This window comes from Rana temporaria, chromosome 1, assembly GCF_905171775.1.
Source record: "Rana temporaria chromosome 1, aRanTem1.1, whole genome shotgun sequence".
Classification (NCBI taxonomy): domain Eukaryota; kingdom Metazoa; phylum Chordata; class Amphibia; order Anura; family Ranidae; genus Rana; species Rana temporaria.
In genome coordinates, this window is record NC_053489.1 from 460,447,269 (window position 1) to 460,474,103 (window position 26,835).

A 26,835-nucleotide genomic window follows, 5' to 3' on the forward strand; every position below is an offset into this window, starting at 1 on the left:
GGACTATTTATTATCTGTGACCAAAGTATTTGTTTTTCATTTAGATACTCAGTGACATAGAACAAGAAGCAATTTACAAAAATGCATGCTTTCAAAGAAGCAATTCTTTTTCACTGAACCAAAAACGGGAACAGAAGGGAGAGATTCTACTGAAGGCTTGGAGCTGTAATGCTTTACCAGAGGGGAAGGTAAAAAAGCAAAACTTTTGCCCATATTACAGTTAACAAATATTGTAAAATTAATATACATAATACCGTAATGTAATTTGTTGATGTAAAACTTAATATTTACAAAAATAGTTTGCATCTTGTTTTAACAAATCATTAGCTTTCAATTTGGTTTAAAGAGATGAGCTAACCAACACAGAAATTCTGACCATGTGTTCTTGGCAACATTCACAATTCACAGTGTTGCCTAACTGCATTATGAACAAGCTAGGGAAATTTAGTAAATTCGGTGAATTTGAAATATACTGTAGGTAGACATCATTCTCCAAGTTTAATATTCTGCATCTTGAAAAAACAGAAAATAATAATCATCCCCTAATAATTGTTTTACCTGTGTTATACAAAATAACATAGTGAAGTTTAACACTATGAAATGCATTGGGGGGGGGGGGCTTATACTGATAAAATCTTAAAATTAAAATGAAGCTCTGGAATAGTTGGTGTGCTCTATAGATCCCTAAAGCCTACTTTTTTTTCTAGACCATTGTCAAAGATGGAGGTGTGCAGAATGGCACCGGCAGGCAAATTTGTGTACAGGTATGTCCCGCCTTTCAGGTGCATGCTGCACGAGTGTGCCTGTGGGTCACGCAAACTTGATGTTCGCCGGCAGCCCGCGATCGTGAGACTGAGAGGCAGAACGGGGAGATGCCGAAGTAAAGAAGGCATTTCCCTGTTCTGCCTAGTGACATGGCAGGGATCTACTGCTTCCTGTAATCGGGAGCAGTGATCTCTGTCATGTCACTGGTAGCCCATCCCACCACCATTAGAATCACTCCCTAGGACACACTTAACCCATTCAGGGCCCCAAGTGTTTAACCCCTTCCCTGCCAGTGTCATTTACACAGTAATCAGTGCATTTTTATAGCACTTATCGCTGTCTAAATGACAATGGTCCCAAAATAGTGTCAAAAGTGTTCGATGTGTCCGCCATAATGTCGCAGTCACATTAAAAATCACAGATCGCTGCTGTTACTAGTAAAAAAATAATTAATAATAAAAATGCCATAAAACTATCCCCTATTTGTAGACGCTATAACTTTTGCGCAAACCAATCAATATATGCCCTTTGCGATTTTTTTTTTTACAAAAAATATGTAGAAGAATACATATCGACTTAAACTAAGGAAAAACATATATATTTTTTTTCTGGGATATTTATTATAGCAAAAAGTAAAAAATATTGATATTTTTTTCCAAATTCTCGCTCTTTTGTTAATAGTGCAAAAAAATTTAATCGCAGAGGTGATCAAATACCACCAAAAGAAAGATCTATTTATGGGGAAAAAATGACATCAATTTTGTGTGGGTACAACGTCAGACAACTGCGCAATTGTCAGTTAAAGTGTTGCAGTGCCAAATCGCAAAAAGTGCTCTGGTCAGGAAGGGGGTAAATTCTTCCGAAGCTGAAGTGGTTAAAGGGCAAAAATGTGTAAACCTATTACAAGACAATTTTATGATCCAGTTCATTGGGCCCCAACTAAGAATGACACTCTGCTGGACCTGGTAATCTCAAACCATGCAGAGCTCATTACCAATATTCATATAAAACAACATCTGGGTAGCAGTGACCATTACATAATTCCATTTGATGTTAGCTGTAAGCAACAAACACATACGGAACAAAACCATTTAACTTTAAGAGAGTACATTTTCCAAGGATGAGGGGTGCTCTCCATAACATAGACCAGGAGAGAATATTGGCATCAATGGACACAGAACAGAAATGGGAATTCTTCAAAAAGACTGTATGCAAACTCACTGCAAAGTATATTCCCATGGGCAATAAGTTTAAAAGGCTAAAAATAAAACCTATGTGGCTCATAGCCAACGTTAAATTGGCTATAGATAATAAGAAAATAACTTTTAAAAAATATAAAAATATAGGAACACTATCATCATTTAAATGCTACAAGGAATGTAACAGAATATGTAAAAAGGAAATCAAGGGTGCAAAAATTCCAAACAAACGCCGGATTACAAAAGATATGACAAACCCCCAAAAATTCTTCAAATATATCAATAGTAAAAAAGGTCAGGTCTGAGCATGTAGGCCCTTCACAAAATAATCTAGAGTGGGTGACTGGGTACAAAGAGAAGGCATGGAGGGAGTTCATGTCCATAATGGGGATGGTATTGACACAGACCCAAATGATCCACAATGGTTAAAAAGCGATATAGTCCAGAAATATTTAGACAACATAAAGGTTGATAAAGCACCTGGACCAGAGGGCATTCACCCACTGATCCTAATAGAACTGAGTGCCGTAATTTCAAAGACATTTAGAATTTTTAGGGACTGGTTAATGAATGGAATGGTACCACTAGATTGGCGTAGGGCCAATGTGGAGACCATATTTAAAAAAGGATCAAAGTCTTTACCAAGTAACTATAGACTTGTTAGTTTAACTTCTATAGTCGGGAAGATACTGGAGAGTGTAATAAAAGACCACATAGACTAATTCTTGCTGGGAAAAAATATTTTAAGCAACAGACAGCATGGATTCATGAAAGACAGAATTTGTCAAACAAATCTTTTTATGAGAAGGGAAGTAAAGCCTTTGACAGAAGGGTGGCTGTGGACGTGGTATACTTGGATTTTGCAAAAGCGCTTGACACAATTCCCACTCACGACTAATGTGTAAGGTAAAGTCTACAGGCTTGGAAAGATCAATTTGTAAATGGATAGAAAACTGGCAAAACAATTGAATTCAGAGAGTAGTGGTTAATGATTCTTACTCTGAATGGTCTAAGGTTATCAGTGGTGTACCCCAAGGTTCAGTGTTGGGACCCTTACTTTTTAATATCTTTATAAATGATATAGGGTCTGGGATTGAAAGTACAATGTCTTTCTTTGCAGATGACACCAAGCTAAGCAGTGGAAAAACATCCTTACAGGATGTCTCCAATTTACAATCTGACCTCAATGCACTGTTTAATTGGGCAACTACGTGGCAAATGAGGTTTAATGTTGATAAATGTAAAGTTGTGTTGCAGCAGCAGCCATTAACCCGATATAACCACCTCATATACAATATATATATATATATATATATATATATATATATATATATATATATATATATATATATATATATATATATATATATATATATATATACATATACACACATATACAGTGGGATCGAAAGTTTGGGCACCCCAGGTAAACATTTGTATTAATGTGCATAACGAAGCCAAGGAAAGATGGAAAAAACTCAAATTACAGATTAGACATTCTTATAATATGTCAAAAAAGTTAGATTTTATTTCAATCATTTACACTTTCAAAATTACAGAAAACAAAAAAATGGTGTCTGCAAAAGTTTTGGCACCCTGCAGAATTTATAGCATGCACTGCCCCCTTTGCAAAGCTGAGACCTGCCAGTGTCATGAATTGTTCTCAATCATCATCTGGGAAGACCAGGTGATGTCAATCTCAAAGGTTTTAAATGCCCAGACTTATCTGACCTTGCCCCAACAATCAGCGCCATGGGTTCTTCTAAGCAGTTGTCTAGAAAACTGAAACTGAAAATAGTTGACGCTCACAAAGCTGGAGAAGGCTATAAGAAGATAGCAAAGCATTTTCAGATGTCAATATCCTCTGTTCGGAATGTAATTAAGAAATGGCAGTCATCAGGAACAGTGGAAGTTAAAGCAAGATCTGGAAGACCAAGAAAAATATCAGACAGAACAGCTCGCAGAATTGTGAGAAAACCAATTCAAAACCCACGTTTGACTGCACGATCCCTCCAGAAAGATCTGGCAGACACTGGAGTTGTGGTACACTATTCCACTATAAAGAGATACTTGTACAAATATGGTCTTCATGGAAGAGTCATCAGAAGAAAACCTCTTCTACGTCCTCACCACAAAAATCAGCGTTTGAACTTTGCAAATGAACATATAGACAAGCCTGATGCATTTTGTTCTGTGGACCAATGAGGTTAAAATAGAACTTTTTGGCCGGAATGAGCAAAGGTACGTTTGGAGAAGAAAGGGCACAGAATTTAATGAAAAGAACCTCTGTACAACTGTTAAGCATGGGGGTGGATCAATCATGCTTTGGGGTTGTATTGCAGCCAGTGGCACAGGGAACATTTCACGAGTAGAAGGAAAAATGGATTCAATAAAATTTCAGCAAATTTTGGATGGTAACTTGATGCCATCTGTGAAAAAGCTGAAGTTAAAGAGAGGATGGCTTCTACAAATGGATAATGATCCTAAACACACCTTAAAATCCACGGGGGATTACATCAAGAGGCGTAAACTGAAGGTTTTGCCATGGCCTTCACAATCTCCTGACCTCAACATAATTGAAAATCTATGGATAGACCTTAAAAGAGCAGTGCGTGACAGACAGCACAGAAATCTCAAAGAACTGGAAGACTTTTGTAAGGAAGAATGGGCAAGGATACCTCAAACAAGAATTGAAAGACTCTTGGCTGGCTACAAAAAGCGTTTACAAGCTGTGATATTTGCCAAAGGGGGCAGTACAAGATATTAACTCTGCAGGGTGCTCAAACTTTTTCAGACGTCATTTTTTGTTTTTTGTAATTTTGAAAGTGTAAATGATGAAAATAAAATCTAACTTTTTTTGACATATTATTATTATTTTTTTTAAAGTGTATTTTGTGCGTGTACTCGAGAGAGGAGCCGGACTGCAGGAGTTGGGAGTAGGCAGGCCTCCCCCAGAGGCAATCTGCCACCTTTCTCCATGCCCCGGGTGGCAATGGCGGGTGTGTGAGGGGATCCTCCCACACAGCCCGCCCTACCTGCTCTGCTTTGAAGCCCAACAGGGCAGAGGGACTCCCTATAAGGAAGTGAGAGGATTTGCCCGCTCAACCAGCCCCGTTAGTCCTTCGCCTTTCTTTTTTTTTTAGAGACCGCATGGTCAAAGTGGTTGCATGTTAACCCAATTTTGAGTGCGTGTAAGTGTGGTGGTTTTTGTGGGAGGGGGGTGGGCATACTAAGCGCAGGCTTACCTCGCATAGCACACCCATCGGGAGTCGGGCTGAGACCACCAAACTCAATTCACATGTAGCCGAGACCGGGATCCGAACCCCTAGCTGCAGAGGTGAATGGCTTGTCAGCGCAGTGCCAATCGTGTTGAGCCACCGCAGCTCCCACACTTTTGACATATTATAAGAATGTCTTATCTGTAATTTGATGCCTTTTGGAGATTTTTCCATCTTTCCTTGGCTTCGTTATGCACATTAATACAAATTTTTACCTGGGAGGCCCAAACTTTCGATCCCCACTGTATGGTGGTATTGAGGTGGTTAAACTACTGATAATAACCTCATAAACTACAGAGAATCTCATAAAATTTGTTTCCCAGTTTGTTGATGTTCTGTGATTTAAAAATGCATTTTAAAATATAAAATTACATACCGTATATACTCGAGTATAAGCCGAGTTTTTCAGCACATTTTTTTGTGCTGAAAATGCCCCCTCTCGGCTTATACTCCAGTCACCTTTTTGCGCCTGATCTCCCGGACTTTGGGGATCCAGTACCGGCCGGCCGTAGGTCCCCTGGACCCCAAACTTGGCACACATGTAGCCCCACTCTTTCTCTACAAGTGTGCAAAGTTTGTTGTCCGGGGAGTACCGATTTTTCAAAGCCGGGCACCCCTTTCATAGACTCTCACGTTAAACTGTCATTTCTCCGGTGAATTTGGGGACCCGGTACCGGCCGGTCGTAGGTCCCGGGAATTGGCACACATGTAGCGCCATTTCTCCTCTACAAGTGTGCAAAGTTTGTTGTCTGGGGGACTTACGGCTGGGAGCACCGATTTTTCAAAGCCGGGCACCCCTTCCATAGACTCCCATGTTAAACGTCAGTCTAGTCATGGGCACAGTGAGGCATGGGCACAGTGAGGCATGGGCACAGTGAGGCATGGGCACAGTGAGGCATGGGCACAGTGAGGCATGGACACAGTGAGGCATGCACATGGACACAGTGAGGCATGCAGATGGACACCCTAGGCTTATACTAGAGTCAATACGTTTTCCCATTTTTTGTGGTAAAATTATGTGCCTCGGCTCATATTCGGGTCGGCTTATACTCGAGTATATACGGTATATATATATATATATATATATATATATATATATATATATATATATATATATATATATACACACACATACATATAGTTGATTAGTCATTTTTCATTTTAATAGGTTTTGCCTGCATTACGCTCATTGGAGAACCCATCAAGAAAATCTGAGAAAGGAAATGCAAAGGAATTTCTTCTATCAAATTCACTGAATGCAGTTACCTATCCCATTGGTTTAGAATCAATTGTCAAGAATCATATGACAAACAACCAAAAAGTAAATGGACTTGATGTTAATGGAGGATTGGATTGGATCATTCATGCCACAATTCCACGTATTGTCATAATTCCCACATCAGAAAGCAGTATTTCTGAGGGGCCAGATCAACCATCAGAAAATGAAATAGATGAGAAGTATGAAAAAGATTTAGATGACGATGACTTCTTCAACTTTAATATTGACACTACTTTATTGGACTTTGAAGGACTTTCTTCTAATGCAGACCTTTATGAAGTTGTTGAGAAGTTTTTGTCTTAGTGAACATGCTATTTTCAACTGCCATAAATAGTTCATATGCAATAGCAAAAGCACAGTGTTATTTATTATAAAATGATTGAAAAGAATATACCAAGATAAGAATTGGAGAAAGAAACGTCCTGACACGTTAAAAAGGCTAATGATAGCCCAAGTCCTTATAATTAGGTCCCATAGGACTTAAATGTTTACTGTGTAAAAGTACCACTAAGGGATAAAGCTACATTAACAATATTGGCAGAGCTGTGCTTTTGACACCGTCACTGCTTGTTTTTAAGCCTTCCATCCGATAACAGTAGGGAAAGCTCCAATGAAAGTGTAAAGAGCTCCAACATTTCTAACTGGAGAGAGAGAGTACTGATGACAATGTTGAAAATATTCCATCCACGAAAAAAAACATTGTAGCAACAAATTTATTTTTGCATAGATGCCATTTCACTTCTGGTTTTGTACTCTAGAGAATGAAGATGATACAGACATTATTTGATACACCTGTAAGTTTAGCTTTTGCTTGGACACACAATGATAGATGTATTCTAAAGAGCATTTATAACACTTTATTTATAACATTTGGGATGCTATTTTATAAAACTTAAATAAGACCAGTTGCGTATTTCAACAAAGCCAGTCTAATATGTTTAAAGCAGTCACCAATAGATGCCTGTACATACCTTTATTTGTCCTCCTGAACCTAGTGCACTTACTATGCAAATAATTGGCTTTCAGTTCTGAAGCTGGAGCTGGAGTCACATTTTCCATATTAACCACCCTGGGTTACAGATTTTTTTTTGAGGCACTCTGAAGTACAAAAAAGGTATGGATGGGTGTCCTGCTTACTATTCTACGTATATTAGATTTAATATGATATGATGTCTGCAACAACGGGCAATTAAAGGGTATTTGTCATTTTTGTACCTGCCTAACTATAAAGCCCTTATGAAGTAGCAGTTCTCCAACCTTTGGTCTCAGATTCTGGGCTTTAAAGCATTAGTTAAGACCAACTGGGGAAAATGTACACAAACTGAAGCATTCGGAATCTGGTGCAGCTGTGCATGGTAACCAATCAGCTTCTAATCTCAGCTTTTTAAATTAAGCTTTGGTAGTAAAACCTGGAAGCTCATTGGTTTCAATGCAGAGCTGCACTTGATTTTGCACTCTTCAGTTTTAGTCAATTCCCCCCACTATGTCTAAAATGACTGTCTGAGCCCTTTTATGCAGCCCAGAGATTAAATAAGGTTTTTTCTACTGAAGGCTTCTCTGTCAAGTCACTACTTAAAATTAGGACCCATGCAACTTTCATATGAACCATAACAATGCTATTGCAATTTTTCCACTTTAGCTCCTCTAAATTACAGATATACCTTTGTCAGATATATGGCTTTGTTTTTCATTGCAGAAATGATTACTCAATTTAAGGCCTTAACTATGAGACCCTTGTAAAGCTTATGGTATCTTCTCTAATTATTCTTTTGTTTGAACAATGTTGTCAAAGAGAACCAAGTTAAAGCATGTATCAGCACTGTATTGTACACATTGCTGGGTTTCACTGTAGGCATACGTGGCCTGTAAGTTCTTCCTGATGATGTTACCAGTACCAATAGAGATCCCAGATCATAGTGCAGAAATCAGAATCATCATTAATCAGAATCAGAATTTACTGATATGACTTCAGTATACCGAAGAATTGTCTGCTATGATTTACCACACTTCGCACATTAAAATCACTTTTTGCAATGCCTTATTGAATAATCGTATCGGTGCCTAGAAGTTCACACATTAGAAATAAATTACATTTCAAAGAAGGTCTGCAAGCAAATGCAAATTAAGGACTTATGTTATTTGGCTTTTGACTTATGTTATCATTTAGACATTGGTGTAAAACACTTCTGAGATCTTACAGAATTAATTGACCAGTACATTTGACCTGCAGTCCACCTCCTTCTTGACTGTCTTCAAGTGGGTTTTGCCATCCCATATACTTGCGACCAAAAGCCAACTGACTGCCCCAATAATGCAGTAAAAACCACAACTCCAGACACAATAAAAAAACATATACAGTACTGTGTGTGTGTTTGTGTAAATATATATATATATATATTTATTCTGAGCAAAATTATAATTATACACGTTTGTGTTTGCCCCTATTTATCATGAGCTGAACTTAAAAATCTACGACTTTTTATACAGTCAGGTCCATAAATATTGGGACATTGATACAATTCCAATATTTTTGGCTCTATACACCACCACAATGGATTTAAAATGAAACAAACAAGATGTGCTTTAACTGCAGACTTTCAGCTTTAATTTGAGGGTATTTACATCCAGATCAGGTGAACGGTGTAGGAATTACAACAGTTTGTATATGTGCCTCCCACTTTTTAAGGGACCAAAAGTAATGGGACAGATTAACAATCATAAATCAAACTTTCACTTTTTAATACTTGGTTGCAAATCCTTTGCAGTCAATTACAGCCTGAAGTCTGTAACTCATAGACATCACCAGATGCTGGGTTTCATCCCTGGTGATGCTCTGCCAGGCCTCTACTGCAACTGTCTTCAGTTCCTGCTTGTTCTTGGGGCATTTTCCCTTCAGTTTTGTCGTCAGCAAGTGAAATGCATGCTCAATCGGATTCAGGTCAGGTGATTGACTTGGCCATTGCATAACATTCCACTTCTTTCCCTTAAAGCGGAGGTTCACCCATAGCGAACACATTTTCTCCTTAGCTTCATGCTCGTTTTGTCTAGGGGAATCGGCTATTTGTTTTAAAATATGATCCGTACTTACCCGTTTACGAGATGCATCTTCTCCACCGCTTCCGGGTATGGGCTTCGGGACTGGGCGTTCCTTCTTGATTGACAGTCTTCCGAGAAGCTTCCAACGGTCGCATCCATCGCGTCACGATTTTCCGAAAGAAGCCGAACGTCGGTGCGCAGGCGCAGTATAGAGCCGCACCGACGTTCGGCTTCTTTCGGCTACGAGTGACGCGATGGATGCGACCGTCGGAAGCCTCTCGGAAGACTGTCAATCAAGAAGGAACGCCCGCTCCCGAAGACCCATACCCGGAAGCGACGGAGAAGATGCATCTCGAAAACGGGTAAGTACGGATCATATTTTAAAACAAATAGCCGATTCCCCTAGACAAAACGAGCATGAAGCTAAGGGGAAAATAGAAAAAAATAACGAATTGGGTGAACTCCCGCTTTAAACTCTTTGGTTGCTTTCGCAGTATGCTTTGGGTCATTGTCCATCTACACTATGAAATGCCGTCCAATACGTTTTAAAGCATTTGGCTGAATATGAGCAGATAATATTGCCCGAAACACTTTAGAATTCATCCTGCAGCTTTTGTCAGCAGTCACATCGTCAATAAATACAAGAGAACCAGTTCCATTGGCAGCCATACATGCCCACGCCATGACACTACCACCACCATGCTTCTCTGATGAGGTGGTATGCTTTGGATAATGAGCAGTTCCTTTCCTTCTCCATACTCTTCTCTTCCCAATCACTCATCTGTCCATAAAATGTTGTTTCAGAACTGTGAAGGCTTTTTTAGATGTTGTTTGGCAAACTCTAATCTGACCTTCCTGTTTTTGAGGCTCACCAATGGTTTACATCTTGTGGTGAACCCTCTGTATTCACTCTGGTGAAGTCTTCTCTTGATTGTTGACTTTGACACACATACACCTACCTCCTGAAGAGTGTTTTTGATCTGGCCAAGTGTTGTAAACTGTGTTTTCTTCACCAGGGAAAGAATTCTTTGGTCATCCTCCAAAGTTGTTTTCCGTGGTCTTCCTGGTCTTTTGGTGTTGCTAAGCTCACGGGTGCGTTCTCTCTTTTAAAGGGTGTTCCAAACAGTTGATTTGGCCAGACCTAATGTTTTTGCCATCTCTCTGTTGGGTTCGTTTTGTTTTTTTCAGCCTAATGATGGCTTGCTTCACTAATAGTGACACCTTTTTGGATTTCATTTTGAGAGTTGACAGCAACAGATTCCAAATGCAAATAGCACACTTGAAATGAACTCTGGACCCTTTATCTGCTCCTTGTAAATGGGATAATGAGGGAATAACACACACCTGGCCATTAAACAGCTGAGCAGCCAATTGTCCCATTACTTTTGGTCACTTAAAAAGTGGGAGGCACATATACAAACTGTTGTAATTCTTACACCGTTCACCTGATTTGGATGTAAAATTAAAGCTGAAAGTCTGCAGTTAAAGCACATATTGTTAGTTTTATTTTAAATCCATTGTGGTGGTGTATAGAGCCAAAAAGATTAGAATTGTGTCGATGTCCCAATATTTATGGACCTGACTGTATGTACACGAAAAGGCCTATTTCTCTCAAATATTGTTCAAAAATCTGTCTAAATCTGTGTTATTGATCCAGAACATACCAAACATGCTCAATAGGTGACATGTCCAGTGAGTATGCTGGCCATGTAAGAACTGGGATGTTTTCAGCTTCCAGGAAATGTGTACAGATCCTTGCAACATGGGACCGTGCATTATCGTGCTGCAACATGAGGTGATGGTCGTGGATGAATGGCACAACAATTGGCCTTAGGATCTCGTCACTGTATCTCTGTGAATTCAAAATGGCATTAATAAAATGCACCTGTGTTCTTTGTCCATAGGATATGCCTGCCCATACCATAACCCATGGGCCACTTGATCCACAACATTGACATCAGCAAACCTTTTACCCACACAACACCATACACGCTGTCTGCCATCTGCCCTGTACAATGAAAACCGGGATTCATCCGTGAAGAGAACACCTCTCCAAAGTGCCAGACGCCATTAAATGAGAGCATTTGCCCACTCAAGTCGATTACGACGACGAACCTCCAGTCAGGTCGAAACCCCGATGAGGATGACGAGCATGCAGATGAGCTTCCCTGAGACGGTTTCTGACAGTTTGTGCAGAAATTCTTTGGTTATACAAACAGATTGTTGCAGCAGCTGTCTGGGTGGCTGGTCTCAGATGATCTTGGAGGTGAAGATGCTGGATGTGGAAGTCCTGGGCTGGTGTGGTTACATGTGGTCTGCGGGTGTGAGGCCGGTGGGATATACTGACAAATTCTCTGAAACGCCTTTGGAGATGGCTTATGGTAGAGAAATAAACATTCAATTCAAGGGCAACAGCTCTGGTGGACATTCCTGCAGTCAGCATGACAATTGCATGCTCCCTCAAAACTTGTTACATCTGTGGCATTGTGCCGTGTGATAAAACTGCACATTTTAGCCTAGGTTCACATTGGAGCGATTTGTCATGCGATTTGAGAGATCAAATTGCATGACAAATCGCAGCCTATTGGAGGTAATGGCACTGTTCCAATCAGCGCGATAACGATTTTGCAGCGCCGCACCGATTTGCACTACTTTTTTGCAGATTTCAGGTGCGATTTCAATAGACATCTCTGTAGGAAGCCACACATATGTCTATCAAGTAGCAGCTGAAATCGAGCTGACCTTGCTACTTTGAAATCGCGCCACTTCAAGTGAAGTAGCGTGATTTCAATGTTGCATCAATATGAACCAGGGCTAAGTCCTTGTACACAAAAAAACTTAGTTTTTCCAGACGAGATTCTTGGCAAGAATCTCTTGCCGCTCGAGTGTACACACAGACTTTCAAAAGAACCGCGTTCTCTTGAAAGGCAAGAACGCGGTGACGTCATTGCGTACGACGAGCATGCGCTCGTCACATTCAATGCTGTCGCCGCCATCTTGCTTCACCCTACCTATGCCGTGGAAGCTAACGCGCATGTGTCAAAGTCATTTTGAGCATGCGCGGGTTTCTACGGCAACAGGCAAGTATGCACACTCTCAGGTTTCTCGTCGGGAAACAGGCCGACAAGAATCTCGACGAGAAAATAACAGGTTCTCTATTTTCTCGTTGAGATTCTGGCCAGATTTCCAGACGAGAAACCTGAAAGCCTCGTACACACGAACGGTTTACTCGTTCTGGTTCTTGCCGAGAAAACCGAGCGTGTGTACGAAGCTTACGAGTAGCCTTTTCTTGTGGCCAGCCTAATGCACACCTGTGCAATAATCAGCATCTTGATATGCCACACCTGTGAGGTGGATGGATTGCTGTGCTCACTGACACGAATTTAGACAGATTTGTGAACAATATTTGAGAGAAATAGGCCTTTTGTGTACATAGAAAAAGTCGTAGATATTTAAGTTCAGCTCTTGATAAATAGGGGCAAACACATAAGGTGTATATATTAACCCCCTGAGCGGTATTCCCGAGTCTGGCTTGGGGTGGAATTTCAGGACCAAAAGCGGTAACCCCGAGTTAGACTCGGGATCGCTCGCAGTGTACACAGGCAGGGAATTACTTACCTTGTCCCTGGATCCTGCGATGCCTCCCCGCTGTGTGATCGAGCTGTGTCCTTGCTCGATTCACACAGTGCCCGTGTGCCGCCAAGCTCCGTTCCCTGCAACGTTACGACACACCGGGCGGAGATCGGCACCAAATTTAAAAAAGTAAATAAACACAATACATACAGTATACTGTAGTCTTATAGATTACAGTACTGTATGAAAAAAATACACACACCCTTTGTCCCTAGTGGTCTTGCCCAGTGTTCTGCATGTTCTTTTATATAATAAAAAACTGTTCTTTCTGCCTGGAAACTGGAGATTGTCCATAGCAACCAAAAGGTGTCCCTTTATGTCAAAAGTGGTTTGTGGGGAAATTCGTCATCAAAAATTTAAAGTATTAATTTTTATTGTATTATTTGTTATAATTATTTATATTTATTTATTATATTACAATTTATGATTTTGTGTTTCAAATGTTATTATGCCCAGGAAGTCTACTAGACTCTTGTTTGGACAGATTTAAGTGAGTTATTCCTAAGAATTGCAGGCCTACAATATAAAATGCCAAATTTCCATGCAAAATAATGGTACTAATTCAAATAAATATAAAGAAGGATCATTTATTCTATTTCTGTATCTAGCAGTCAGGGACTAGCATACACAGAAGATTCAGCAATTATGTGTCAATTACGTAAGAAAAACTGAAGAACTGCTTCTGGAAAGCCATACCAATGGACAATATACATGTGGATTACAAATGTTTCATTTACTTTGTGTTTTTTGTTCCGTTTTACCTTGCAAACCCAAAACAAAATAATAACTGAAAAATACTTAAACCCATACAACATATATTTTCTGAATGCAAAAAAATATATAGAATAAAAATGTGATAGTTGCACATTTTTACGTCACATGATATTTGTACAAGTTTTGTTTTTTCAAGCCTATCTTCTCTTTTATAAATACACTAAACACTAAAAACACACTAAAACTAGTTTTAGTACACACAAACAGAAATATGTAAGGTTGGGTGTAAAATGGCAAAGCAGTTAAAAATTAAAATAGGCAACACTTTAAAAACCTTTACAGCTCATCCATTTAAAAAAAGTCATAAATCATGGCCCTAGAATTATTCCTCTTCCTCTGGCATGTGATACAATACCGAATATGTTTTGAAAAGTGCTTGGAGTTTTTGCCCTGGAGGTATTCGTGTAAACTTATATATATGGAGGCAGGTCTCATAAGCCCCATGTGATAGCAGAGTGCAGGTGATGGGTCCTCTTTATGGAGACAACACAAGACTAGAGCATTTTGCCCTTGTGAAGTACATACAGTATCTCACACAAGTGAGTACACCCCTCACATATGTTATTATACCTTTTCATGTGACACTGAAGAAATGACACTTTGCTGTAAAGAAGTGAGTGTACAGCTTGTATAACAGTGTAAATTTGCTGTCCCCTCAAAATAACTGAACACACAGCCATTAATGTCTAAACCGCTGGCAATAAAGTGAGTACACCCTAATGCCGCGTGCACATGATAATTTTTCGGCTTGTAAAAAACAAAATTTTTCAGCCTTTAGAAAAAACAATGTTTTTCCAACTTCATCATTAAAACGATGTTGCCTACACATGATCGTTAAAAAAATTCTCTAGCAAAGTGCGGTGACGTACAACACGTACGATGGCACTATAAAGGGGAAGTTCCATTCGGATGGCGCCACCCTTTGGGCTGATTTTGTGTTAGTAAAAGACGATTTGCACTTTTCTGTCTGTTACAGCATGATGAATGTGCTTACTCCATTCCCAACGGGAGTTTTACCAGAACGAGCGCTCCCGTCTCATAACTTGCTTCTGAGCATACGCGGGTTTTTAACGTCATTTAAGCCCACACACGATCATTTTTTACAACCCGAAAAACGACATTGTTTAAAACGTTGTTAAAAAATGCAGCATGTTCCAATTTTTTTTTTGTCGTTTTTTCAGAACCCGAAAAATTATGTGAAGTCCACACATGATCGTTTTAAATTACATTTTTTAAAAACGTTGTTTTTTACATGCCGAAAAATTATCGTGTGTACGCGGCATTAGTGAAAATGTCCAAAATTGGGCCCAACTAGCCATTTGGTGTTATGGCTCTCACTCTCTCATACTGGTCACTTAAAGTTCAACATGGCACCTCATGGCAAAGAAACTCTCTGAGGATGCAAAAAAAATAATTATTGCTCTACATAAAGATGGCCTAGGCTATAAGAAGGTTGCCAAGACCCTGAAACTGAGCAGCAGCACGGTTGAAAAGACCACACAGTGGTTTAATAGCACAGGTTCCACTCAGAACAAGCCTCACCATGGTCGACCAAAGAAGCTGAGTGCATGTGCAGCGTCATATCCAGGGGTTGTCTTTGAGAAATTGATGTATGAGTGCTGCCAGCATTGCTGCAGAGGTTGAAGGGGTGGGGGGTCAGCCTGTTAGTGCTCAGACCATACGCCGCACACTGAATTAAATTGGTCTGCATGGCTGTTGTCCCAGAAAGAAGCCTCTTCTAAAGATGATGCACAAGAAAGACCACAAACAGTTTGCTGAAGACAAGCAGACTAAGAAAATGGATTACTGGAACCATGTCCTGTGGTCTAATGAGACCAAGATAAACTTATTTGGATCAGATGGTGTCTAGCGTGTGTGGCGGCAAACAGGTGAGGAGTACAAAGACAAGTGTGTCTTGCCTATAGTCAAGCATGGTGGTGGGAGCGTAATGGTCTGGGGCTGCATGAGTGCTGCCACTGGAGAGCTACAGTTCATTGAGGGAACCATGAATGCCAACAGGTACTGTTACATACTGAAGCAGAGCATGATCCCCTCCCTTCAGAGACTGGGCCTGCAGGGCAGTATTCCATAATTACAACCCCAAAAACACCTCCAAGGCAAGCACTGACTTGCTAATGAGGCTAAGGGTAAAAGTGATGGACTGGCCAAGCATGTCTCCAGACCTAAACCCTATTGAGCATCTGTGAGGCATCTTCAAACGGAAGGTGGAGAAGCGCAAAGTCTCTAAAATCCGCCAGCTCCATGATGTCATCATGGAGGAGTGGAAAAGGACTCCAGTGGCAACCTGTGAAGCTCTGGTAAACTCCATGACCAAGAGGGTTAAGGCAGTGCTGGAAAATAACGATGACCACACAAATATTGACACTTTGGGCCCAATTTGGAAATTTTCACTTAGAGGTGGACTCACTTTTGCTGCCAGTGGTTTAGACATGAATGGCTGTTGAGTTATTTTGAGGGGACAGCAAATTTACACTGTTATACAAGCTGTACACTCACTACTATACATTGTAGCAAAGTGTAATTTCTTCAGTGTTGTCACATGAAAAGATATAATAAAATATTTGCAAAAATGTGAGAGGTGTACTCACTTTTTTGAGATACTGTACATATAGTTGACAAAAGAATCAATATAATCAGACTCACAAATATTTGCAAAAAACATGCTTGTCACATAAAATTAACCTGGGCCTGCAGAATGTGCTGAGTGCTAACAAGCTGTCATTTTCTGTCCATTGTCAAATCAAACACTTGGGGACCCCCCCCCCCCCCCACCTTCATCACAGCCAATGGGTACCAAGATCTAGGAGGCGTAAAGACTTTTCACTCTACATCTACCACAGTAGCACTCAGACTTTTCTTCTCGTCAAGGACTGTTTTATGTGATAAGCAGGTTTTATGCACAATTTTGTGAAAAGGGTTTTATTGATTGATTTGTCAAATCAATCTATGTACTTCACAAAGACAAAGTGTTTTATTCTTTTGTTGTATCCTTAAACAGAACTTTCTTTATTCTCTATGTGAGCTGACAATTGCACGTGAAGTTAGGAATTTGTTGATACAATATACAGAATAAAGTTTCCCTAGTAAAATAGCAGTACTTGAGCAGGGATTTCAATGTAAAAAGAGTTAACAGGGAATAATGCTCAGGGTTATTCATTTTTACTTTGACTTCCCAGCTAGAGCAATGCTTTGGATTAATGCCAGAGAGGTTAAAGTGGTTGTAAACCCTCACTTATACCCAGTGAAGTGAACAGCCTCGGATGATACACAGAGATGAAACAAGTATTCCTACATAAGTTTTACATGTATATCTGCAGTCTTTCCCTTTCTAAACTCTTTAGAAAGGGCACATCATGTTACAAATCTTTCTTCCTGTTTCAGCAGTGGGTGTAGAGTCTGGGTATACACTGTGAGAGCTGATTGGAGGAAAGTCACACCCCCCCTCCATATAGGTAGAGGAACGAAGAAACTTGCAAGCTCTCTGATAATCTATCTCTAAGTTCCCTCCCCAACACAAATTTCCAGCTGCTTTTATCTCATTTGTCAGAGAGCTTGTCAGAAGTTATCATGATGATAACAGAGTAACGAAGCAGCATAAAAACACGGGACTCTGAGCTTTAGAGAGAGATAAGTAAACACTACAGATATAGGTCAGATTTCATGAATAGGGCTTACAACCACTTTAAAAAGCTGTTCACATAGCAAAGTGAATGTTCACTGATATCAATAAAAAAAAAAAAAGACATTATATTTATTTCAATCATCCAATATTTATTTTTTCTTGAACATGTTTGTGTGTTCAAAACAGTTTCATGTTTAATGATATTCACCAACTAGTTAAAATAATCCACTTACTATGGGGCTACATTATTTCAACGTCTCTAGAGGATAATAGAATTTTGGAAGTAGATTATCTGCCTCCAGTGGCTAATTTGCACATCTGTACAAGTAATGCAAAAAAAAGAAAAACAAATATGTATAAATGTGTCACATCTTACAAAGTAAACACTTCAAATAACTCAAAATATATGCTCACTGAAAACGCACTATACTTTCTCTTTAAATTGTTATTAAAAGGTCTTAAAGTGAACTACTTTAAGAGCCGGTTCACACTGGGGCTACACGACTTTCAGCACGACTTTGGGAGGCAACTTGAACACGACTTAAGTATGAATCACAACGCGACTTACAACATGACTTGAAGTCGCCTCCAGGAGGGGGAACTCGATGCCAAATTTAAATAAAAAAACAGCATTGGTTCCCCCTTTAGGAGCATACCAGGCCCTTAGGTCTGGTATGGTTTTTAAGAGGAACCCCTTACGCTGAAAAAACGGGGTGACGGTTCCCCCCAAATCCATACCAGACCCTTTTCCGAGCACGCAGACCGGCCGGTCAGGAAAGAGGATGGGGAAGGGCGAGCGCCCCACCTCCTGAACTGTACCAGATGGCATGCCCTCAACATGGGGGGGGTGCTTTGGGGCAGGGGGGTACCCTGTGCCCCCCCCAAAGCACCTTGTCCCCATGTAGATGGGGACAAGGGCCTCTTCCTGACAACCCCGGCCGTTGGTTGTCGGGGTCTGTGGGTGGGGGGGCTTATCGGAATCTGGGAGCCCCCTTTAATAAGGGGGCCCCCAGATCCCGGCCCCCCCACCCTATGTGAATAAGTATGGGGTACATCGTACCCCTACCCATTCACCTGGAAGAAAAATGTCAATAAAAAAAAACACTACACAGGTTTTTAAAGTAGTTTATTAGGCATCTCCGGGGGTCTTCTTCCGACTTCGGGGGGTCTTCTTCCGACTTCCGGGAGTCTTCCGACTTCCCGCACACCCGGCATTACAGCGGGAGGGAGCGTTGAGTCAACATCGAAGATGAGAAGAAGAGAAGAAGGCAACGCAGAAGACCGGGCCCCCGCTGGTAAAAGCACTGTAAGAAGACAGCGGTGGTGCCCGGCAGAAGAGGAAAAAAACGTAGAGCGGGAGAAGAGAGCGGAGAAGTCGGTAGACCCCCGAAGTCAGAAGAAGACCCCCGGAGCTGCCTAATAAACTACTTTAAAAACCTGTGTAGTGTTTTTTTATTGACATTTTTCTTCCACCAGGTGAATGGGTAGTGTGGGGGGCCGGGATCTGGGGGCCCCCTTATTAAAGTTGTCTCCCAGATTCCGATAAGCCCCCCGCCCGCAGACCCCGACAACCAACAGCCAGGGTTGTCGGGAAGAGGCCCTTGTCCCCATCAAAATGGGGACAAGGTGCTTTGGAGTGGGGGGCCACAGGGCGCCGCCTTGCCCCAAAGCACCCCCCCATGTTGAGGGCATGCCGCCTGGTATGGTTCAGGAGGGGGGGGACTCGTCCGTCCCCACCCCCTTTCCTGACCGGCCGGTCTGCGTTCTTAGATAAGGGTCTGGTATGGATTTTTTTCGGCGTAGGGGGTTCCCCTTGAAATCTATACCAGACCTAAGGGCCTGGTATGCTCCTGGAGGGGAACCCATGTCGGTTTTTTATTTAAAAAAATTGGCGTAGAGTTCCCCTGGGGGAGGGAGCGGCTTGCCTTCGAACAGGTTCACACTGGGGCGACTTCATGTAAAATTGCCTCACTGTGAACGGGGATCCGACTTGGAGGCGACTTCCATTGAAATCAATGGGTACAGGTCGCCTAGAAGTCGGATTAAGGTAGTACAGGAACCTTTTCTGAAGTCGGAGCGACTTCAGTAGTGTACATTAAGACGGCTCCAATTCACTTCCATTCATTTTCTCGACTGTGCGACTTGGGGCGACTTGAAGTCTTGAAGTCGGATCCCAGTTCGCCCCAGTGTGAACTGGCTCTTAAGGTTAAGAGCTTGTTTATTGTTTTTTTTTTAGAACATTTGTGTTTTCACTTCAGATGTCTTTTTATTTAGCCTAGACCTGGAGCCTCCAAGCTATGGTCTGTGGGTCACATCCGGGCCGTTTCAATTTTTTTCTGCCCTGCAACTAAGGTCAGAGGTGTATCCTTTATGCACTCAGATTGAGGATTATGGTCAGCAGAGGCTGCCTATGGTCAATGCTTCAATACCTGCATATGTAATGTGGGACTCTGAAGTGAAGGCTGATGTAAGGGTTACTCTGATGGAGATTTTTTTTTTGGCCCTATACTAAAAGGTTTGGAGACCCCTGGCATAGACAATTATTTTACCCCGGTAAAACATCTTTCTTTTCACCTGTGGTGCTTGTATTGGTCCAGCAGCGCACCAACACCTTTGCAGCCATTGTGCTACATGCTGGGTGTTTGGTGTGCTCCTGCACCTTTAAGGAGGGGTGGCTCCCCTTCAGTCCACCTGCCCTTATCTATCCATCAGAATGCATGTGCCTCCATTGTGGGGACACTCATTGTATAGTGTTAGGACCACAGATTACAGGGTGCCTTGGCACGGCTCTGTGGCTCAGGCATGCGTTTGCAAATGCGTGCGGACAAAACCCCTGTTTTTACCGCATACTGTTAGACAGGTTAATTGGTTGTTCTGCGAGCTGGTCAGTAAGTAGGCTTGGTTTTTCCCTGGGCATTCCCCAGGTTTTGTTGTTAAAACATCTTTCTTAGCCTAACAATGAGTATAAATTATTTATTGTATGCATACTTCTATAGAACTGTAATTTACAAATTATCAACCTTTTCAGAAATACCTAGAATATTAAATGCTCAGGTGATTGTCTTATAGTGCTTTAAGCTTAGAGTTGCTCTAGCCATTAAACTAAGGGGCCTAATAATAAAACAAAAGTGTTGTTTGATTGTTCCTTCTAGTAGCCATAATGCATGATTTTCCTGATTGAGATTTTTCAGGAAAATACTACATTATGGCCACTAGATGGAACTGACCAGCATAGGAAATAAACCTAATAGGCGAAATACAGGGGTTATTTGTGATAGCTGTGTGAATGCTTGAGACATTCAAACAACAATTTTGTTTTATTATTAGGCCCCTTAGTTTAATGACTAGAGCAACTCTAAGCTTTATAAGCCAACGACAAATCATTACCAGCAAGCACCTATTTAAAAAAAATATATATTTTATTTATTTAAATGACATGCATTGATTTTAAACACAGGGATGAATGGTGAGTGGCATACAACTTTAGTGTGCACTAGCCACTTTTATGCATATTTTATGTATGACTTTATTTGTAGAGTGTATTGTAAATCCTGTTAAATGCATATGTTCTGTAATACTATCGAATAGATTTGCCAAAGTCTAATAAATCTTATTATAATTTTTATTATATTGATCACTGTGATTATATCTGAAAAACTCATAAGCACAGTCACTAAAATTTCACATTAGCTTTAACATGTTAATGACATTCCAAAAAAAAAAATTCACTGTTATTAAATCTGCAGTTTTCAATAAAAAAAATACTAGGTGAACCTGTGATCAAGGTCTTTATTCACCTCTAGGGATGAGGTTCAAGTTTGTCGCAACCATGGGTTTGAGGCAAACTCTGTGGGCCAGATTCATGTAGATCAGCGGATCTTTAGATCCGCCAGATCTACCTGTTTTACGATCCGCCGGTGCAATTTAGCGAGGCTAGTGCATGATTCATAAAGCACTTACCTCGCAAATTGCACCGTCGGATCCTAACTCCCCCCGGCGGAATGCAAATTCCGCGGCTAGGGGGAGTGTACAATTTAAATCAGGCGCGTTCCCGCGCCGATTTAACTGCGCATGCGCCACCGGCGAAAAAGCCCAGTGCGCATGCTACAAATTACGTCGCTAGGACGTCATTGTTTTCGGCGGCTAGGTTACTTACGGCCATCCGTATTCCCGACGTACTTACGCAAACGACGTAACAAATTTAAAACTCGGTGCGGGAACGTCGGCCATACTTAACATTAGCTACCCCTCATATTAGCAGGGGTAGCTATCCGCCGGAAAAAGCCGAACGCAAACGACGTTGAAAAAGAGCGACGGGCGGGCGTACGGACATGAATCGGCGGTTCTCCTCATTTGCATATGCAACGTTTAAAAAAAAGCGGGAGATTACAGCCTAAGATTCGACTGGAGTAAGTCACTTACACCAGTCGGATCTAAGGGAGATCTATGCGGAACTGATGCGGAACTGATTCTTATGAATCAGTCGCATAGCTCCGACCGTGGGATCTCACAGATCCGACCGTCGGCTCTCACAGATACGACGGCGGATCAGGAGATCCGCCGTCGTATCTATTAATGAATCTGCCCCAGTGTGTTTGGGATTCACAGTCCTTGCAAAGGAATATGACACCACATTCTGGATTCAGATATTTAACATGTGTATTAGCATTAACTTTTACATTATCACTTGTCTTACCGTCTTACCCTTGTCTCACCCAGGGCCAATCCGCCCTATAGGCTCACTATGCAAGCCGCTTAGGGCCCCGCAAAGCTACGGAGGGCCCCCCAAATTACTAGAGGCCCCGCCTGATGAGAAGTAATTTTCAGCCCCTCACCCCGCTTCTCAACTCGCTGGTTGCATGGGAGAAGAGGTAAGAAGTCAGCACCCCCCGCTTCTCACTTTAATGTAAGATGTCAAGGTACGCCCTTCTCAACTTTAATCTTTAATGTGACATGTCACTTTGCTTAGGGCCCCAGGGAGGTCAGGATCGGCACTGGTCTCACCCTCTGGGTGATCTATGTACATTGCAAAGATTTCAACAAACTTTGTTGCAGATTCCTATCTTTTGTTATTTTGAAGAAATCCCTCTGTATTTCTGAAAATATCTAACCAAAAATTATATTTTTGTGCTAAGGGCAGGGCCGGCGCTAGCGCAAGGCAAGTTGGGCACTTGCCTTACGGCGCCAGCGCCGCCAGGGGGACAGGGCGGAAAACTGAGCGGGTTACCGCCAAGACAGACGACCGCCCGATCATAATGTGTGTGTGGTGGGCTGGGCTCAGGGCTGCCGCTGTGAGCGACATCTGAAGGCGCCGGCGGTGACAGGAACAACATCTGCGTACAGTCTTGTAGTGGCTTTGCAAGGAGGAGGAGGGGGAGGTGGGGGTGGGGGTGCGAACCGAGTGACACCTGGGACCCGCAGCAATCTCCTTCTCTCGTGGCCGCGCCTCTGTTCAGTCTCGGCCGTGAAGCCGCCTCCCCCTCCCTACACAGTATGTACTGTGGGGTGGGGGTCTGCACTGTAGAGGTGTCTCTGTACTATTGGGGTGTCTGTACTGTGGGGTGGGGGTCTGCACTATAGGGGTGTCTGTACTGTGGGGGGGGGGGGTCGGTGGGGTTCTGCACTATAGGGGTGTCTGTACTGTGGGGGGGTCTGCACTATAGGGGTGTCTGTACTGTGGGGGGGGTGGGGGTCTGCACTAAAGGGGTGTCTGTACTGTGGGGGGTGGGGGTCTGCACGATAGGGGTGTCTGTACTGTGGGGGGTGGGGATCTGCCCTATAGGGGTGTCTGTACTGTGGGGGTGTCTGCACTGTAGGGGGGGTCTGTACTATAGGGGTGTCTGTACTGTGGGGGGGTCTGTACTGTGGGGGTCTGTCTGCACTATAGGGGTGTCTGTACTGTGGGAGGGTGGGGGTCTGTACTGTGGGGGTCTGCACTGTACAGGTGTCTGTACTGTGGGGGGGTGGGGGTCTCACTATAGGAGTGTCTGTACTGTGGGGGTATGCACTGTACGGGTTTCTGTACTGTGGGGGGGTCTCACTATAGGGGTGTCTGTACTGTGGGGGTCTGCACTGTATGGGTGTCTGTACTGTGGGGGGGTCTCACTATAGGGGTGTCTGTACTGTGGGGGTCTGCACTATAGGAATGTCTGTACTGTGAGGGGGGAGGGGGGGTCTGCACTGTGGGGGGTTCTTCACTGTGGGGGGGGGGGGTTGTGTAATGTAATGGGGTCCAGAGGTGCAAGGTGCTGTGTAATGTTTAAATGTTCAGATTACAGAGAACAAGAGGGAAAGGAAGGAGATGCACAGAAGCAGTGAGCCTGCGTATGTGCCTCTATGTCAGTTTCACTTAATGTTATACTCTTGCTAACAGGAGTAAGGGTCTTTTGGTGAAAAATTCTCTTCCTTTCTTCAATTTTTTTCCTTTAAAGTATTGATAACTGATAAGTATTGATAATGGGGAAGCTAGCTACTACAATAATCCTTGTCTAGCGAGGGAGGGAGCTGCTTGAATGCTGTGAGAAGAAGCAATGCAGAGAGACAGACACTGGAACAGTGTGAGCGTGTCAGTTTCAGTACAGGACTGAAAATACATGTCACAGAGCTGCTCAAATCAGGCAGTGAGGTCCCCCAAAAAATAAATTTATTTTCTCAGTCTGAGAGTTTCTTTTTTTTTTTTTTCCACTCTTATTCCCCATTGAGATCAGAGCTCTTAACCATTTAAATCCCCAGAGCTGGAGACAGTGCAGCACAAAGTGGATATACAGGGGATTCGATTCACTGAAAACCTGTGGAGGGAAATCATTTATTGACGACTGCTGTGTGTGCGCGCGCGTGCGTGACGGGGGGGGGGGGGGGTGTCAAAATGCACCTTCGCCTGAGTTGGCAAAAATCCTTGCACCGGCCCTGGCTAGGGGATGCCTGAAATCTGACTTATATCTTAGTGTACACTTCTGGGAAAATTGGTGAGCCAATCACACAATCAGGAAATTATGTTTATGGGGAGTGGACAATACACACTCTGTGTACAGAACAACTCCATGTAGCCATATTGCATTTAATTTTCAGAAAATTACAGACCCGCAGATTGAAAATAATAATAAAGGTAATTTTTAATAACATTTAATTACAATATGACTTGTGTCACAATTGTATATGCTATATTATATTTTCTTTTATTATATTTTCTTTATTTCCTATATTTTTGTTGCCACGTAAGTGAAGTTACCCTTTAAATACATCATCATCAGCACAATCGTATTCATTATAACTTGAAAAACATAGCCGTTTAAGGTTGTTTAGGATGTGGGGCTCAATTATGTTATCTAGTGGTAATGCGTACATAGTAGCCATTTATTTTGTGCCTGCTAATGCACCTTCAAGTGCATAAATCAGCCATTTTAATGGACTCTTAATGCAGCCTTTTGCCTTAGCTCAAGAGTGCATAGCAACCATTTATTTTATGCCTGTTTATGCACTTTTATCCTCCTCAAAAATAAGTTGCAGAGGCATATATCCTCCACTTAGATCATTGGCCTTCAAACTACGGCTCTCCAGTTGTTCAGGAACTACAATTCCCATCATGCCTAGTCATGTCTGTGAATGTCAGTGTGTTACAATGCCTCATGAGATGTATAGTTCTACAACAGCTGGAGGGCCGTAGTTTGAGGATCCCTGACTTAGATTGTGACTAGTATCAATGGTGCCACAGGCCTGCCCACACGACTGTCAGCAAACACTAATAGGCAGAGGGCCAGGACAGACCATAAGGGACGAACAGCCCCCACTGAATCAAGCTCCAAACATCCCACAGGTGACTACAAGCCTGAATCATTGCCAGATCAAAATCAACATTTGGTGACGCGCAGTTGAGACTAAAATATATCATTGCTACACCACCGATTGGGCATCACCAATACTGCCTATACTTACCTAAACTAATTATCGTGGTGGATGGGATCAGTTTATAACAACCCCCACTAACTGGGCAAGACATTATAACGTAACAAAACAATATCCGTATATCAAATAGTCTGCATCAAATGTTATAAATGTTTAGTTAGGTAATCCAGAATTCATAGTAAATTAATTTGATAAAATGTATGTTAATTTGTGAACTTTTAAGTGTATTTAGCTAAATAGAATTAATAATATATAGATACTTTGCTTTTCATGTATATACGAAGAAAATTGCACATCTTGTTAAAAAAATATATATATCTAGTGCAAACCCAAAAACACGATGAACACAATTAATTAAATAAAATCAAAATAAAGGGTATAAAAATAGTGAAGTTAATTATTACCCAAATTATATTCAAAATACAAATACAATAAAATATATGGTTTGTTAAATGTGTATTAATGTAAAGGGGAAAAAAATTCTCAAACCAGAATCAATTATAATAAATCTGGACCACCTAACCCCCTCGATAATCTCATTTAAACCATTTGGAATCAAGTTCATTTTATATGTCCATATGTTTTTCAAGCGGAGGTATCTCTATTATGATGTTAAGGGTAAAAATATGTGCGCTACCCAAAAACAAAAAAAAGTCTAACAAAGAATGAACCCTGAATGGGAGTGAAGCAGCAACACAGGAATGTGACAAAACTCAGACAAATGTGGATGGTAATGTAGCGCTACGTGTGAGCCAAAAAGCAATGGCTGTATACACCTAATGGGGTGTGACCAGGGTTTAAGTCCTGCGGGAACGGACTTCCTGCACTTTTTTCAAAGCAGGAACTCCGTTCCCTTTGCAGGACTAGAGCAGCCGAGAGCAGCCGAGCCGCCCGAGCCAATCCTTCACTAATCGGCGATGCCCAGCTCGAGTCACTGTCAGGGGCAGGCGAACCTTAGTAATCCTTTATGTTACTGGTCGTTCCTGTATATGGATTCATCAGGTAGTGTGCGGGTATTCCGTCACTTCCTCGATGCCGCAATGTCTCCTGGGAGCTTTTGTCATTGTTCCCAGGAGACATTGCGGAGGTCTGCCGCGAGTTATCGCGGGATTTAGAAAGAACTTGCTTCTTTCTAAATCCCGCAATAACTCGTGGCAGACCTCAGCAATGTCTCCTGGGAACAATGACAAAAGCTCCCAGGAGACATTGCGGCATTGATGAAGTGATGGAATACCCACACACTCCCCGATAAATCCATGTACAGGAACAAAGGATTGCTAAGGTACAGTGGATCGGAAAAAAAAGCATGCGGTTTAGTAATTATGC

The 26,835-nt window shown here is 41.8% G+C and overlaps 1 protein-coding gene across 1 annotated transcript in view; it reads left to right on the top strand.

Annotated features, from left to right (window-relative positions):
- The window catches only part of LOC120932515 (melanopsin-B-like), a 78,811-nt gene extending 70,887 nt beyond the window's left edge, over positions 1-7,924 (top strand). The window contains exons 9-10 of the mRNA XM_040344965.1: positions 45-188; positions 6,411-7,924. Coding sequence (XP_040200899.1) covers positions 45-188; positions 6,411-6,824 — 558 coding nt within the window. The 3' untranslated portion in view covers positions 6,825-7,924. The remainder of the gene's footprint in view (positions 1-44; positions 189-6,410) is intronic.
- The last annotated feature ends 18,911 nt before the right edge of the window (positions 7,925-26,835 follow it).